At 34.3% G+C, this 17,998-nt stretch overlaps 1 protein-coding gene across 50 annotated transcripts in view; it reads right to left on the reverse strand.

The window, feature by feature from the left end:
* Positions 1–17,998, reverse strand: part of LOC126299121 (twitchin) — a 484,418-nt gene that overhangs the window by 91,258 nt on the left and 375,162 nt on the right. For all 50 annotated transcript variants that reach the window (XM_049990829.1, XM_049990822.1, XM_049990871.1 and 47 more), the window contains 14 exons: positions 17,635–17,734; positions 15,472–15,635; positions 14,864–15,145; positions 13,261–13,560; positions 12,420–12,601; positions 12,175–12,295; positions 8,509–8,787; positions 7,338–7,443; positions 6,947–7,152; positions 6,648–6,820; positions 5,716–5,845; positions 4,110–4,267; positions 3,457–3,694; positions 674–970 (listed from right to left, as the gene is read on the reverse strand). In XM_049990829.1, coding sequence (XP_049846786.1) covers positions 674–970; positions 3,457–3,694; positions 4,110–4,267; positions 5,716–5,845; positions 6,648–6,820; positions 6,947–7,152; positions 7,338–7,443; positions 8,509–8,787; positions 12,175–12,295; positions 12,420–12,601; positions 13,261–13,560; positions 14,864–15,145; positions 15,472–15,635; positions 17,635–17,734 — 2,736 coding nt within the window. The remainder of the gene's footprint in view (positions 1–673; positions 971–3,456; positions 3,695–4,109; positions 4,268–5,715; positions 5,846–6,647; positions 6,821–6,946; positions 7,153–7,337; positions 7,444–8,508; positions 8,788–12,174; positions 12,296–12,419; positions 12,602–13,260; positions 13,561–14,863; positions 15,146–15,471; positions 15,636–17,634; positions 17,735–17,998) is intronic.

Raw genomic sequence — 17,998 nt, forward strand, 5'->3', positions numbered from 1 at the left:
GTTTCCAGAATATGTACAAGAACTACCTGAACAAGCATTCAATCAAAAACTGTATGAATGGCTAGTTGCTCACCCATTCTATGACATAAATGAGTATTTCAAATGTAATATAATTTTGTAGTATTAATGACATGCCTCTTGTTTTCTTTGAATTAACAGTTATATTGTGTTATATGCCTGATGCTGTCAATTGCTGTAATGGCCGAATGACAATAAAATTACTATTATTATTATCATCATTACTGTGGACCTTGGAATATTGAATTCCCTAATGATTTCCAAAATGGAATGCACCATGTATCTTGTTCCAACTACCATTCTGGGTTCATAGTCTGTTAATTACCATTGTTTGGAAATAATCATATCAGAAACCATTTCCCATGAATCACCTGAATACAAATAACAGCTCTGCCAATGCATTGCTCTTTAATACCTTATGTACATGATACTACTGTCATCTGTAAATGTACACATTGCTATCTCAGTGTATTTTGCATTGGCTGTACCCACAAAAATAGTAAAATGTTTGCTTTCTCATGCAATAATCACAATGACAACGAAACGGCAGTAAAGTAAATTAAAACTTCCAAAATGTCTCTAAATTTAGAACCATATTAAAGTATTCAAGTACTTTTAGGTCTGTAAGTAAATAAATATAAAAAGAGCTAGTTACCTGTTACTGGTTTTCCTCCTGTATTCTGAGGTGGTGTCCAGCTGAGATTGCAACTGTTGGGGCTGTAGGATGTAATTTCTGGCTGACCAGGTGCATCTGGTGGATCAAATGGGCTCTTGGCAACCACTGGCTTGCCATCCAATGGTTCAGAAAGGCCATAAATATTTTCTGCACGTACACGGAATACATATCGTTTGCCTTCAGTCAGAGACTTTACTGTAAATGCTGGTTTTGGACAGAACCCTGGAACCTGCCGCCAGCTGTCAGTACCAAACTCAGCCACTTCAACTACATAGCCTGAAACATTAAATATTAATATGCAATAACCAGTACCATTATAGTTTTTGTCATTGACGATAAGCATAAACTTAGCAGTGGAGAATGATTGAAATGAATACATGGAAGCAAATAATGGGTTAATGTCAAAAACAAACAAATGCAGGTAACTGCTGTAGTAGAGCAAAACTAGAAACCAAGACATGAAGGGAAGAAATATGCAGTCGTACACAAGTAAAATAAGGTATCTAATGATGCAAGGAAAAGATAGAAATATATCTCAAATATATACACAATAAGAAGAATACTGTTTATAACATGGCAAGTAGTATAGAAGCAAGTGCCTTGAAACAGTCAAAAGATTAAATATGCATACAAGAAATTATATTCAATGAATAACCTGTGTGAAACTCTACAGGTACAGTTACCTAATTCAGTTTCATTTATTCTCATATTCAAGTTGTAGTAACACATTTATCTATAAATGACAGCACATTTTTTTATTATGTCACAGCTTTCTAAGCTCCACAGTACTGCTTTGTACAACATTTTCATAAAACTTTTAAACTGTTACAAGACAGTTTTGAAGTGTTAATTACAAAATGAATAACTCACATCTGATAGATACATCTTTTGTGGTTGAAAGGTATCTTCAAGTTTCTTTTTCTTCGAACAAAAGTGAACAAAAACTGTCAAAGTATTTGATACAGATAGTCTGCAAGTGTGCTTCACTTTTAGAATATTAACAAAACAGTGAACAAAATACAACAAAATATTCCAGTTATTTACTGCAATTTTTAATGGAATGTTAGTTCAGCAGTACAGTTCCTACATTTTAAAAGGGAAACTGGCTTTTCAAGTGCACTGACTTTTATCCTAGGGGCATAATGATCCATATATAATATGTTACTTTCTATCTTGCCTGCATATGTGCACTTGACACAAGAAACTAGCATCTTTTCCATCTTAAAGCCTAATGAAATGTAAATGTGAGTCCAATGGTATTTAATGTATTTATGCAGTACTGGAATCACTGTTATCAAAATTACAGAACATTCTATCCATAAGCTTTCCTACAACTCCCAAAGTGATGTTCAGCTGTCACCGAAATCTACTACATATTAAGCTATGTCCTGATACCACACCTGCTCCCAACCACTAGCCATATAGGCCATACCTCGAATAATGTGCATGACCTTTCCTACACAACCACGCAGCACATACTATTCCATTTCTGTCACAGGCACATGTGATCCTATCCGAATCAGGGATACCTGTAAGAGTACCATTTCATATACGAGCTCTGCTATAACTTTTGCACAGCCATTTACATACACATGGCCACCAATCACCTGTAAAAAAAATGAATGGCCACTATCAAACTGGGCAAGAGCACAACTGATCACCCAGTGGGGTATCTGAATGACAGAGTGCCATCATCAGATCCTCCTCCACCCCCCCCCCCCCCCCAACCACCACCACTCTCCCCCTTCTCGAACACTACCTGCATCTGTGAAATATATAGTTAAGTACTGTCCTTACAGCGCATACTTTGGTTCCACATTCTAATAACCTCAGTCTCTGCTAGACTCTCTGCCACACCCACCTCCATCTCTGTCCATATGTCCCCACTTCACTCATCTCCGAAGTCTCCCTCTGCCTCTGTGCTACCTCCCTCTCCTAATCCACTCCTCCATATCACTGCATGCCACTCCAACTGCCTGTGTAAGAGTGAATTCATCAGTGCCATATTTCTATACAATGCACTTGCTGCCTCTCCTTCCCACCAGTCATCCGCTCTACTCTCCAGCCTTTTCAATCATTCCAAATCCATTATAATTTTGTACATATTTAGAAGACTTTTGGTTGATTGTATTGGTTGGGTTTAATACTATCAATTTTTTTACTGCTGGTATCCTTTAAATAATTAGTTTCTCGTATGCTGTTGCATTATTAAAATAAGTTTGTTTTTTTGTGTCCAAAATGCTTAATCTTGCACATTTATACATTTGCTTCTCTGTACTATATGAACATTTTATTAAACTAAACATTCCGTTTCACAGTTATTAGTTTAAATAATCAATTGAAGTCTTAACTTATAACTATCAGCATAATTTATGCTACTGCCTATGCTCAAGTGCCTTCTTTAAACAGTTAATCATATTTTAGAGGTTTTATTGCTATTCATTATGTCCATACCCTTTGTTTATGAAAGTGTGAAAATTCATTTTTAAAGCTTTCATGTAATATGTAATTATTCTTGTCATAATTTTACTGCCATCACCAGGATGTGTGAATTTTCTTGTGGCTTTTTCTTTTTCATCAACGTTAGTATTGGTGGGAATCTACCACTTAAATTACATTTGTCTATACTGGTTTTTGCTAACACATTGCTTTCTTGTTGAAATGATAAATAATAACATATTAATTTAAAAAAAAAACACTGACAAATGATCACTTTATACTGGGGACCACCACAAAATAGGAACTGTATTAAAGTGATTTACCTGTAATATCACCTCCACCATCATCTGCAGGTGGATTCCAGGCAAGAGAAACACTGTCCTGGGATACAGACGTATACTGAAGAGGTCCTTTAGGACAACCTGGTTTATCAACCACGATTACCTCTATATCAGCTGAGTCCTTTCCAAAATCATTCTTTGCTGTGACAGTATATTTTCCAGAATCATTACGAGTTGAAGAATCAATACGTAAATGAGTATTGTCACTTGCTGTTTCAGCCTGGAAAGTAAATACATATAAACACAAATCACTATGTGTTTTCACTTAAACCAATTATGCCAGTCACTAATAGTTACTACCTGATAATAAGAGTGTGATACATTTTATTTTCATTTCTGTTGGTTCAATATGTTAATCATGAAAGAAAACTCAAAACAGGATTATTCTTGACAGAAAAAGTGTTCTTGAGAATTGGAAGCTGGTAGGCTGTCAACCAACTTACATTTACCACCATGGCCAACAAACAAAAATTATTGAATCTTTCTGAACAGAACATTGGGCTAGCTAGAGTATTGCACTCATGAGTTGTTTAACAACTGCGTTAGAGTATGTACACCTATTCTGCCAACTTTGTCAGCTTTTGTCCATAACTCTCAGCTTCATTCAAAATAAATTACACATGTTTTATACTCACTGTTATTCTATTAGATTCTGGAAGTTTTATAGAATTTTTGGTCCATTCTACTGTTGGTAGTGGAGCACCAGACAGTGGGATCTGTATGTTTATTGGTTCGCCTGCACGAACCTTTAGCTTCCTACCAATCAAGCCATCTAGATAAAGTTTTGGCTTTTCTGGAAATAAAACAACATCATTATCTGTAGCAGAATACAACAAAAACATGTAATACAATTATCAAAAGAAAGACCAATTATATTCCTGACATGCACATGCATAAAAAATTAGTTGCTATCTGAAATAAATGGTTACAGTATTTGATTATGTTCAGTGTTTGGTAATGAATTGAAATACAGTTTTATTTTTCACAGTATGGGGGGATAATGGAGAGAGTAACTGTAAATACAAATCAGTTTGCCTAAATTGTCATGAATTGCTATGTCATGAAAGGTATGACATTTAATCTTGTATCATGTAACATGTAAAATCAAATGTTTTTAGTGGCCATACATGGGAGACAATTGTATATTTTAGAAGAATCTATTGGGAAAGAAAGTCACATCACAATCAACAGACATCTGTAGCAGTTACACAGCAGCTTATGTAGAACATGTATATCTTGAATCTATAAAGGTTAAAATATTAAGTCATTATACACAGTCTGTGCTTCTCTAAACATCATTCAGATGTTGTACATACTTTCATGCTTCCCAAAATCCATCCCCAAAAGTGTGATTCACAATGTATCTAATGGATATATTGGGCAGTTACAAATCCCAGAAAAGTGAGGCCAATCTGTTTGTTAGGTTATCTAATTGATAACAAGGTCACTGAAGCTAAAATACTCAATCAGATGAACAAGGATGGATGAGGAAATATGTCATTAGTTCCTTTCAAAAATCATCACAGTATGCACTTGAAGTGGTTTAGGGAAACTATGGAATATCTTAACCAGGATGCCCAAAAGGAGATTTGAGTTCTTATTATCTCAAGAATGACTTCCATGTCTTCATAACAGTATTACCTCACACAGTTAGATGACTATATTATGGATTTATCTTCCAAGGTAGCCACTATGACTAAAAATAGCACAGAAAAAATATATGATGTGGTGCACAAAAGATCAGGCCCATGTAAAGACTGCTAGCCAATTACGGATGAATTTTTGCCTGTCATAAGCAGTTACAATAACAAATAAACATGTAATAATTATAAAATAAAGAAATACTGAAAATACATAACATAGTCACAACAGCTTTCAAACAACAGATGACAATGAAAATGCAACAATGAGCAGTCTAATACTTGGGGCCAGTTTTTCACACACCATCCTGTAAAATGTGGATCCGTTAACCCAAAAATAGAAACAGATAGCATCTTTTCAAACCAAAATTATACTCTTACAGATAACACAGAATTATGTAATGAAATCATTAGCAGCAAACAGGAGAATTAGTTCGTAACCCATTGTGCCTGGTGATATTATAGTATGCATTGAAGTGGAAACTGTATGGCATAGTTCTTTCAAAACTTTTCTGTTGTGAGGTAAAGATTAGTGCCTCTTTCCTTTATCCTGGTTATCCTTTTTAATATACTACATACTACATAATTAATAAGTTTTTACCTCTCATTGACTTAGCGTTCAGAACCTGTGATGTATCACTGGGCTTCCCTGGACCAGCTGCATTTACAGCTGATACACGATACTCATACTGGTGCCCTTCTTGTACACTGTCATCATAATACTCAGTATGCTACAAGCAAAAAAAAAAAAAATCACAAGGTAACTGTAACACTTTAGCAAAACTAATGAAATTTCATAATTAGTTGTATAATCCATAATGAGATGTGAAAATGTAAAATTATGTATGACTATTTTATGTCATAATTCTTACATTTCTAGCCACAGCCAATTCACTCATAATGCATGTCCAGTAAATTAAAGTATTAAAAAATATACAACTGTATTCTCCCAATGTTATTAATATCTATTTAATGTATACGTTTATTAATACTATGTTATTTTAAGAAGGTGATGAATTACAGCTTTTAAATATTTTTGAAAAATTGTAGTTTGGCACAAATGATGTATGTCATTTTATTAAAACTACAAGGTGTAATAAATGACAATAATTACAGGACATACACTCTCTCATGATATAGAACAACATTATAAATAAGTTGCATTATAGAATTATAGAATTCAGGAAAATACTCATGTATACATTAAGTAATATGTTAACAGGTGAAGCACAAGGCCAGACCAAAGTGGCATATAGCAATCATGTCAAAACACGATTTTTCAAAAATATAAAGTGTACAAATACAATCAGTTAAAAAGTGTATTAGCACACATTTCCATAACATTTATACCATCACTAATGTTTTTTTAAACAAGTGAGGTAACTCTTTATGATTGATTAACAAAATGTAGTATTATTACAATCAGCATTTACACCATATTCTGTGAATTAAAATGCATGGATCAAAATTTGTGCCAGGTAAACATTACACAAATGCTACTTGTGAGTTAAGATGTGTAATTACTGAACATACCCTAACAGGTTCCCTGTTAACTTTTATCCACCTTCCTGTCTTACGGTCTCGCCGCTCTACATCATAACCAATAATTGGTGAACCGCCGTTGCTAATTGGAGGTGTCCATTTGATTTTGATATGATCTTTGTCACTGTCTACACCCTCTGGTTTACCTGGTCGTCCAGGAACATCTGCAAAATATCACATAACAGAGTTAATAAACAAGGAATTATGAATAAACTGGAGTTGAATAAAAGCATATTTTATGAAAAAAGTGACTCAATATGAAAAGCTGTGATCATATGTTAACATCTTACCAAATTGGTTCTTTGCAACTACAGGCTTTGTAGTGTTCAGGGGCTCAGAGCGGCCTTGAAGATTCTCAGCTGAAACTCTGAATTCATACTTTGTCCCTTCAAGAAGGCGTGGAACTGTGGCATGATTATATTTGGGATTCACATAATTTACAGCTGGAACCCATCCACCACCATGTGTAAGGTCTCTCTTTTCAATGACATAGCCCCTAAAATATTAAAATATTTCTGGTAAATTAAGCTACATGGACCAGTCATAATATGAGACAAACAGTTTGTTTTGTCAATCCAACCAGTACATGAGAACAAAAATGGCTATATCAAGTACAAAACATATCTCTTGTTTTCAACATCATACAGAAATGCTGTTAAGCATCAGTACTAAAATACATACGTTATTTCACTGCCTCCATTATCTTTCGGTGGTTTCCAAGAAAGGGTAACACTGGAACTTGTAATTTCTTCATATTCTAATGGTGCTTCTGGAGGAGATGGGCGATCTGTCAACATAATATATTATTAACTACAAACACAATTCCTATATATTTATTGGAGATATGCTAGAGATCAAAAGAAGTGCATTCAGGAAAACAATCACAACTGTATTCAGAATTTATGGAAATGTCATGAGCCTTTTTTAACTATCATGCATTCATATAAGAATTGATTGATAAACTATTTACAAATATAAGTCACAGATTAACAAAGACAGTAACCAAGAGTTTGTGAACAGGATGCACATTTCTTTCCTATCTTTTAATAGCAACATAACATTATAATTGAATGAAAACTATTTATCTGGCAGATTAGCATTGAATCAAGGTGAAAAAAAAACTTGTTAAATGTTGGAGACGTTGATTTACAAACAAAACTTTATTCCAATGGGAGCACTTCAGAACTATTTATCTATTCACTATGTAAATAAAACTCCTGAGAGACAGAAACTATTGCAGTTAACAAAATGTAAAGCAGTTAATTACTGAAATCATACTGAATTTATATCTGAATTTATAATACAAGTTTTACAATGCAGTAATTACTGATTTCTACTCAGTTCATACTGTGTGGGGGGAAAAAACCTCGAAAAAACTGAATATATTTGTAAATTTTAAATAAAGAAGATTGAAAGAGAAGATCAAGAAAATTATGATACTTTATCCTTTTTTAGCTTGAGCTTGAGCCAATAAACCTCTTATGCACAGTAACAAAGTTGGATCATTATGTTATGGCTGCTCTTATTACAAGTATTACATGATTTACGTACTGTATTACATACAAAACTGGACTTGCAAATAATAATAATAATAATTCTAGAAAATGAGGGTTCTTACTTTTTCCAAGAAATTATGACTAAAGACCTAAACAAATACCAAATGTCGGACTTCTCACACTTCAGGAAGTAATTAGAATTCCTGTTTATATACTTGTTTGCTCAAATACACTAACATTCTAACAAATGTTCCAATAATACAAGAAACTATAATTTAGTATTTAAGCTCAAAATGAAATGAAATGATACATTCAAAGTGGAAATAATGAGGGTAGATGTGGCAACAAGTACTCACCTAACACTATTACTTGGAATGATCCTTCATCAAGTCCAGAGTTGTTTCGCAACTGCAGGTGGTATAATCCACTGTCTGATCGCTTTGTACTGACAGTGTGTACAATTGTGTGGTAGCCAATTGATGTGATAGTTGTTCTTTCATCTGTCTTCAATGGTTTCCCATCAACAGTCCATGTTACTTCAGGCTGAGGTTCACCAATAAAGTCTATATCAACATGGAATATCTGTCCTGCCTTAATGCGTATGTCATTTAGTGGAGTTTTAATCTTTGGTGCCACTGAAATAAATTTAAATACATTATAAAATAGTATTGCTTAGTAGTAAACTATTTGCTAATTGCATGTGACTAAATTATGTTTACTCAAAAACAAATAATGTAAAATTAATTACTGAGAAAATGAAACTTTAGTACATTATGTCTAAACATATTACACTATAGCACAGAAGCAATAGCCACTAACATATAAATAATCAGAAACTTTCTGAAAACTAATATTTATTGGCAATGAGGGTTGAGCTATATGTGGTCTGTTCAAAAAATTTTGGAACTTTGTCCACAAAATTTTCCCACGCTAACCTTTTACTTACTATGCATGGTCTCATTCAAAACACTCTCCTCCACAATTGATACATTACTCCCAACGCCATTTCCACTTCCGGAAGCAGTCTTGATATGCCTCTTGCCGGATTGTACAAAGCGCCATCTGCGAATTTTCTTTTATCTCTTCTATTGTTGCAAAGCTTTATCCTTTCACTGGGATTTTTAACTTTGGAAACAGAAAAAAGTCTGCAGTGGCTAGGTATGGAGAGTACAGAGGACGAGACAACACAGTGATTTCGTTTTCTGTGCAACAGCCACACACCAACAGGGATTAATGTGCAGGTGCGTTATCATGATGCAAGAGCCATGAATGTCACCACGCTTCAGGATGTTTCCTTCTCACAGGATTTCATGACATAATCCAACTAAAATGTTACATTCTTCTGTAATCTCTTGGAGAGTAGAGCCTTCGATTGGCATGCACAATTTTGTTGATGTTCCTAACATGAGCTTCGTCGGCAGCTGCCAAAGGGCTTCCTGACTGAGGGTCATCTTTAACTTCTGTCCAGCCATTTTTAAATCACATGAACCATTCATAAACACTGAGTATGGCTTAAGCACTCATCACTGTAGACTTCTGCATCATTTTGTGTATCTCTGTAAAGGTTTTCTTGAGATTCACGCAAAATTTATTGCAGTTGTGTTGCTCCTCTAAGTATGCCATCTCGAAATCACAAACTGTGTGACACAACTTCCTACTCACTAATGGACTGAATGATAATCAACAGATACACAACAATGAAACTTCCAGCAGTTGCATATTAAACACGTGTGTGCAGGGATGTCAACCGCATTTCGCTCCAGCACACAACTGGAACGAAATTACGAATGTTGAGGAATTTGCTGAACAGACTTCATACAAATATAAAATTTCATTCTGGCATACAAACTACCACAGGTCATGCTTTGAAAGCAAGTACTAGTTTCAAGTATCTAATGATCAGTACCAGAACAAAGCAAACAATATTTTAAATAGCGTTATGTATTGTTATTGTTGTGGCCTTCAATCTAAAGACTGGCTTGATACATCTCTCCACACTAGTCTATCCTGTTCAGGCCTCTTCACCTCCAAATAATTACTGTAGCCTACACCTGTCTGAACCTGTTTAATGTATTCATTTCTAGGTCTCCATATACAACTTTTAGCCCTTCACGCTTCCCTCCATTAAAAAACAGACTATTCCTTGATGCCTCAGGATGTGATCTATTAACTGTTCAATTCTTTTAATCAAGTTGTGCAAAAAAACTTTTTCCCACATTTTGATTCAGTACTTCCTCATTAATTATTTGGTCTATTCCATCTAATCTTCAGACTCTACTGTAGCACCAAGCATTGTGCAATAAGTTAAATTTACTGTTGCATTATTCAAACCTGATATACTTTCATTTTGTTCAAAAATATAGTATAATTCATTAACATCACTGGGATTTCAGAATACAGCAGTATGACAACTGCAACAGGAACAGCAGAAAGCCTTATATCTACGAACACAGCCAACAATTATAAAGATCTTTTGTATCTCCACATTATCATAAGACTATGCACAACACCACAAGACATAAGTATAACTTGTAGTTTCCTATATATCTTACACAACAACATCTAGCATACAAAGAAGGAAAATTAATTACATAAAAAACTTAAGAATATGTAGTAAAGCACATAACTATGTCTTCAGTAAATGTATCTCATATTTTAAACTTGATTTTCAGATATTAGAAAAAACTGGAAAGTCCAAAACCTTTCTACAACATGAAAGTTTTAATAAATAAACATGGGGCTTTCAAGGTGATTGAATGACCAAATTCTAAAATATTAGGAGATGCAGATGAATTATCAGAATCACCAGTAATCAAAACCACTTCCCAAATTACAGATCCCTTGGTACTTATTGCTAGTTTATAATTCAATAATGAAGAATTTCCTACAGTTAAGATATTTCAAAGGTGATATCACTGATCAACAGTGGTAACTACTAGGTCCTCTAGCCCAAGGTCTTCATTCTCACTTTTTCACAGATTACAGTAGTAGACACAAGAAGACAGATGCCCAGAAGTTGGTCTTCGGTGATTTTGTCATACATTTCACATGTCTGTGACTGTGCTACAATATCTTCAGAGGTCTTCTTTATGAAGAGAATTTTACTTGTATTTTCTACCTGGATATATTGCAATGTTTCTCCACCTCACTTTCATTCAACTTCCAAGATGGGCCATGTCCATGTGATGCTCATGCCTTATGCAATTAGAACAAAGATCAGATGCTCAGGCCTTCAATGCAACAATTGTGAGAAAGCATCTTGAACATAGTGCTGATACTTATTATGACACCATGAGTTGCATTCAGCGAGATAAATCTGCTATTTTGATGTCACTAACAATCACATTACAGGCAGGAAACAAGCTTGAAATGTACAAGGATTGGATGAAAATCAGCCATGTCCTCACCAAAGAGAACATAACAGCATGTGCCTTAAATAACTAAGGGAAATCACAGAACACTAAATCTGGATGTCTGTATGGGGATTTTAGACTGAATGTGAGTACAATATAGTAATCAGTGCCCCAAAGTACTTAGATCTTATATAAATGGCAATAACTTTGAACAGCTGTAAAGTGTATCTAAAATTTCAAGAGATTCTCCATTGCTAATTCATACCACTTTGCTGTTGTTTTTTAGTTGTCATTCATATTCAGAAACACTCAAAGTAATAATGAATAACTCAGTATCTCAGCCTCAGTATGATTAAAAAAGGTATTCCCATTTTCATTAAAGATATTAAAGACAAGTAATGAGGTGCACAAGTGGGCATATCAAGAGACAAGATTCAGAATATTAATGCAATATGTTCTGAGGCATTACTTACAACGAGGCATTACTTACAACATTATAAGTGACCACTCGCATTAGCACTGATACACAGAAAATAACTAAACTGTTACATCCAGCTTAGTTTCTGAGAGCAATAAAGCAATGATGTTATTTCTGTTACTGTATAAAGATAACTGTCTTATCTCACTATACATAAAATAATATTGCAAGTAAAATTCCAAGTAACTTACAGTATCTAGCTTTTGCAGTTACAGTGTCTGAAGGCTCACTGGGTTCACTCTGACCAGCAGAATTTGTTGCGACAACACGGAATTCATACTCCTGACCTTCTGTCAAGTCTGGCACAGTTGCCTACAAAGTAACAGCACGTTATATTGTAACAAACAAAACATATCAATATTTGTAACAGGATAAGAAAACCTTTAGATAAGTATGTGTGTATTTTTCTGTACATTTAACTGCAGGGTGAACTTACACTAGTTTTATTTGCTGGAACATGCACAGCATTCACCCAATATGGACTTCCTTTTTCTTTTTTCTGAATAATGTAGCCTGTGATGGGTGCCCCACCATCAGATTTTGGAGCTGTCCATTCCAAATCAACATGGTCCTTGTCCCAGTCCATGACTAGAGGCTTACCAGGTGCATCAGGTTCATCTGGAACATTGTGAGGAGTCAGAATTAGTTATTACAGACCATAAAACTTCATGGACTACAGTATATTTTATTGAACTGGGATTTGAGCGTCTTAAAAATTTTGCTATTTTTTAAGGAAATTTATAAATTCTCCTTTGTAAAAGAAATAAAAACAGAAATAGTTGCTACAATTCTTCAAATGATATGCACCATTAAAGAATATTTATGTTATGTTTAAGACTGATGCGAATTCAATTAACACTTCATCAGAGTGATACCATTTGACATTTACTTAGATATAAATTATACACTGAATAACATTTCATTATTTGAATTTTGGCACAAGATACCACTTCTGCATGATAACAGAACAAATCCTTGAAAAATGCTTTCTTGAAGTGGGAAACCTGGACAACCTGTAGTGTCACAGTGCTGAACGAATCTTTAGAAGCAATTAAAAACCAGTTCACAACATTTCAGGATATAGCAGAGACAGCAGGCATGCAGAATATTGAATGTTTTCTCTAATTATATAGATACTATTTGATACTAATGAACTGTAAAATAAGTTTTGAAATGTTCTACTTTGAAATTTTTATTGGCCATATAGTTAGTAGTGACTGTTTAACTACGTTTTTTATTCTAAAGAATTAGAGCCTACATTTTATGAAAAGACTTACCAAACTGATTCTTGGCAATTACACCCTTCACTGTCTCAAGAGCATCTGACTCTCCAATGCTGTTTACTGCTTTCACTCGGAAGAGATATTCCTTACGATGAACAAGACGAGTTACTTCATGAGTCAGTGATGTAGACATCCCTGCATCTGACCACGTTCCTCTAGACACGTCCATTTTTTCAATAACATAATGGAGAATAGGGCTGCCACCATCATCCAGTGGAACTTTCCACGATAGACGTGCACTTTCTTTTGTCACATCACTCACAATGAGGGGACCTTCAGGTGGCGATGGGCGATCTGAGAAAATATTTTGAAAACAATACCATTAAAAACTATAGTACCAGTCAATTCTGAAACATTATTTCAGTCTTACACATGTCTCGACAAGTATAAGGATTAAAAGAAAAATTTTTTTGGCAGTTTTGGGATTTTTAGTAAAATTACACTGCATCATATGTTTGTTTAGAGGGATCTTTATTTTATGATTTGTGATATATATAGTACCTCATCCATTTATGCCAGAAACATCTATAAAAAACTGAAAATTTATCATAAAGCAACTTTTCATATCTAGAACATTTCAGAGTGAGAAATGAGGGCAGATTTGTAACACATTCCTGGAATTAGTCTTTCTTATTGTGAATTATAGTAAATAATACTTGTGTGTTAAAGTATAAATAATACAATGAAAATTAAATTTAATGCCAATTATTCAGAAAATGCTGGGGATGGACCAACATGGAAGTTGTGTATTTCAACTGAGAAGTTATGCCGGTTTCACATGCTTTAATTTGAGAACAAAGTTGTATCAAATTTCTAACAGTCTTAAATATGCCAGTATATTGTTCCCCATAGTTTGCATGACTTACACATATGGGAACATCCTCCTCATACCATTTACATTATAAAGAACTAAAAGCAAATTGTCCATATAAAATGTAATTCTGGTCCTTGCTGTCCATTTTTCTTACTGGCCTCAGTGTACTTACAGTTGTAAATCTGTCCATTTAAGTACCTATTATGTAATTCTGCAGGCTTTCTAGCACTAGTGGACATCAGAAGATCCTGAGGAAGATCCCAACAGAGGGGGTCGAAACATTGATCATTTTAGTAGAAATATGATGCAGCCTAATAACCCAGAAAATTTTAACTACAGTAAGTCCCAATTCTCTATTTCAGCAACACTACAGATTTTGTTGCCATGGAAGAAACTCACCAGAATGACAACAAAATTAAGACAAAGCCTGGCATAGCAACGTACATGCTAGTAAGGACCATAAATTCACACAGGGTGAATAATCTCTGAATGTTTAGTATATTACCTGTCCACTGAAATTTTTTAAAATAAAACTGTATAACTAGTTCTCATACAATTCATTTTACAACATCAAAGAGATCTATTAAATGCACAATAATGACTAGTTTTTTGAAGCTGCACTCAATGATTTGCCTATACTGCTGTTACATACCCATAACAAAGACTACATCATGCATATGATCAATGGCAAATGAGACCTGTTAACTCTTCATGAGTAAATTAATATCTTTTATTATACCTAATGTTTTAGATTACATAAACTTATATTTGTTTTTGACTAACCAAGTACTGTGACATTCGCTGATGCTGATGCCTGTCCATATTTGTTTTCCAAAGTGAGAGTGTAACGACCAGTATCAGCTCGCACAGAGAATAATATTTCAAACACAGTACTCTTAGTAGTTGTATGGATATCGGCTCGGACACCAGGTTCCACTTTCTTGCCATTGACAGTCCATGTAGCTGTAGGCTTTGGTGAAGCTTCTATTGGGATTGTGTAATTTATTCTCTGACCGGCACGTACAATGAGATCCTGTAGAAGTGTTTTGTCAAACACAGGACTCTCTGCAATAGATACAAAAGCAGCTTAGTTTTTATTAGTTACAGCACCAAAATAATTGTAACAGAGCATCAACCAACATACAAACAAATCTCATCACAAGTATTTTTCTTAATTTAATTATTTGATGGAGTAACTTGAAGAAAGGAATGTAGAATTTAACAAACCATCAACATCTTTGTCATATGTGATGGAGTGAGTAGTAACTCAACTGCTTAATGATAAACTTCAAAAACAGATTAAAGATATTTTTCTATGCCACTAGTTACTCAAATACCTTTGTAAAATTAACTACAGATGTTTCTAATGTTTCACACTGTATCGTACTTACGGAATCTTGGCTTGGCAACAACAGAAGCTGATGGTTCACTAGGTTCACCAGGACCTCCTTTGTTTACAGCAATGACGCGGAATTCATATTCTTCGCCTTCAGTTAAGTTTGGTGCTGTTCCCTTTGTTTGGTTACCCGGAACTTCTGCAGCTTTCTCCCATGGCCTTCAAGAAATATCTTCTATTTTAACACTGTACTTTCACAAATGTGTTATAGAGGTATTATATATTTTGTTGTAGGCATTGGGTGACATGTTGATACATACAGAAGCAATGTTTGTATATTTTTGTTTGGCCAATGATTTAGTCAATAATCAATGTCTACATTTTTCATTTATAAGAACAACATTCAGAAATCACCTCTAGCCAAAACAGTTAGCTGCACATGAATGCTGGAGGAAGCAGCTGCGTGGGAGACTTTCTAGTTGTTGACAATATGCAGTGAATACATGCTGGGAAATGTATGCCACATCTACTCGATAACATATCCTAGGTAGCTCTGGGTGTGAAGGCCAGAGACATTACTTTCTCCAACATTCACATCATCCTTTGCTCGATTTACTATTAAATCTTTTGGGCAGTTTCATTAAATCTATTTAATGTGATTAGTTTATATATGAAATAGATAGTTTTATGACCTTCAGCATTCATTTGTGAGTTGTTATGAAGTAGTGGTATCATCATAAATATTAGTTTCCACGAAAAATGGCACATAATGTTTCAGTCCCTTCCAGCATTATCTATGCTTTGTTTGATATTCTGTATATACTGAAAAGTCATCCTATATATTACACCATGATTCTTCTTGACATCAAAATTGTTTTCATTCATTTCTCACAATAATTTATTTTATAATCATATTTTATGAAATAATTACAGAATGCTACGTGTTCGCAAGACAAACACACATTTTTGATAGGTCTGTGTTAATAAATAAAGAAAAACAAGCTATTTTAGTATTCCAGACATTTAGAATGCCAAAGACAGGGACATCCTACCAGTATTATTGAATTAGACACTAGCATTGCACTTGGTATCTCGATCTTGGGAATCAGTATCCATGACTTCAATCTGGCTCTAAAAATTAGCTGCATATGATTCTGACTGCACACCAATACACCATGGATATCATACTTCACGAAGCTCTTTTCTCATAAAATAGTATTGTGAAGCAGCCATGGGGCAGTAGAATATTATTTTTCTTGCAATCTTTATCAGTGAATGCTATAGGCTGAAAATAATTTTACATTCTGCCTTAATGAGACTGCATATTTTCCCGTATTCGTAATAAAATTATTTGTTCAATGTATTTTATAATCACTTGCACAGTCACATGAAACTACACCAATGGCAGTTTTAATTCCTTTACTGTAAGCCTCTGGGATAATTAATAATTTTTTTTGTTGCCTGTTCTATATATGACAGGCAGACTTTGCATGATACACATGCAGGACGTAAATCAGCTAAAATTATCCACAACTGGTTTTATAATTAATATTTTTCTTTCCAAATTGTACAATGTAATTAAGATTCTTAATAGGTGATTACACCCATTATTTTGTTGTTGTTGTGGTCTTCAGTCAAAAGACTGATTTAATGCAGCTCTCACTAATAGTCAATCCTGTGCAACTGTCTTCACCTCTGCATAGCTACTGGAACCTGTAGCCATCTGACCTTCCTTACTGTACTCAAGCCTTGGTGTCCCGATGCCATGTTTACCCCTCCATTGCCAAACTGAGCATAAATTATTTGCTTCTAATAACATTAACAACAATCAGACATGGTTTTCTTGCCATAGCTTTCAAGCAGTTTTACATACCAATTCGTATGACAGCTTAACTGCTTCACTTAATCATATAATACACAGACAGCATCAACATGTTAGAAATTATATCTATAGCTACTTCATGATACCTAACAATGAATCTCCCTGGCCTGTAGAAAACAGAATTATAATTACAATTAATTAGAATGCCATGACAATACCATCACGTTGTTATTGCAAACAGGTATGGTTAGGCACTCTTAGCAAAGCATGAGAAATATTTATACCACGTATAAACAAATGTTACTGCATACAAAAAATGACTTTTACTGAAATCTCTGATTTCTCAGTTTAACATAACATTTAGTAATATCAAAGTTGAAATGTATACACACATACCCAAATCTTGTGCGCTTCTCAATTATGTAGGAGGTTATAGGTGAACCACCATCCTTTTTAGGTGCAGTCCATTCAAGGTCAACATGATCCTTATCCCAATCTGGAAGAATTTTGATAGTTATACAGATACATAGTTTAACAGAGAAATACAATGTGTTCTAAATTATTATATTGCATAGCTCCAATCATTACAAACTATTTATTACTATTATTGTTGTTGTTAGTCAAAGACTGAACTGAATATATTCCTTAAAATCAGTTCCATTACAATATCCAACACCTGTTACAATTTAAAACTTTCTTTTTCTTCATCTGTTATTAACAATAATCATTTAGCATGAAACAAAATTTTCATAGAAGCTCA

The sequence above is a fragment of the Schistocerca gregaria genome, chromosome X (genome assembly GCF_023897955.1).
Source record: "Schistocerca gregaria isolate iqSchGreg1 chromosome X, iqSchGreg1.2, whole genome shotgun sequence".
In the NCBI taxonomy this organism is placed as follows: domain Eukaryota; kingdom Metazoa; phylum Arthropoda; class Insecta; order Orthoptera; family Acrididae; genus Schistocerca; species Schistocerca gregaria.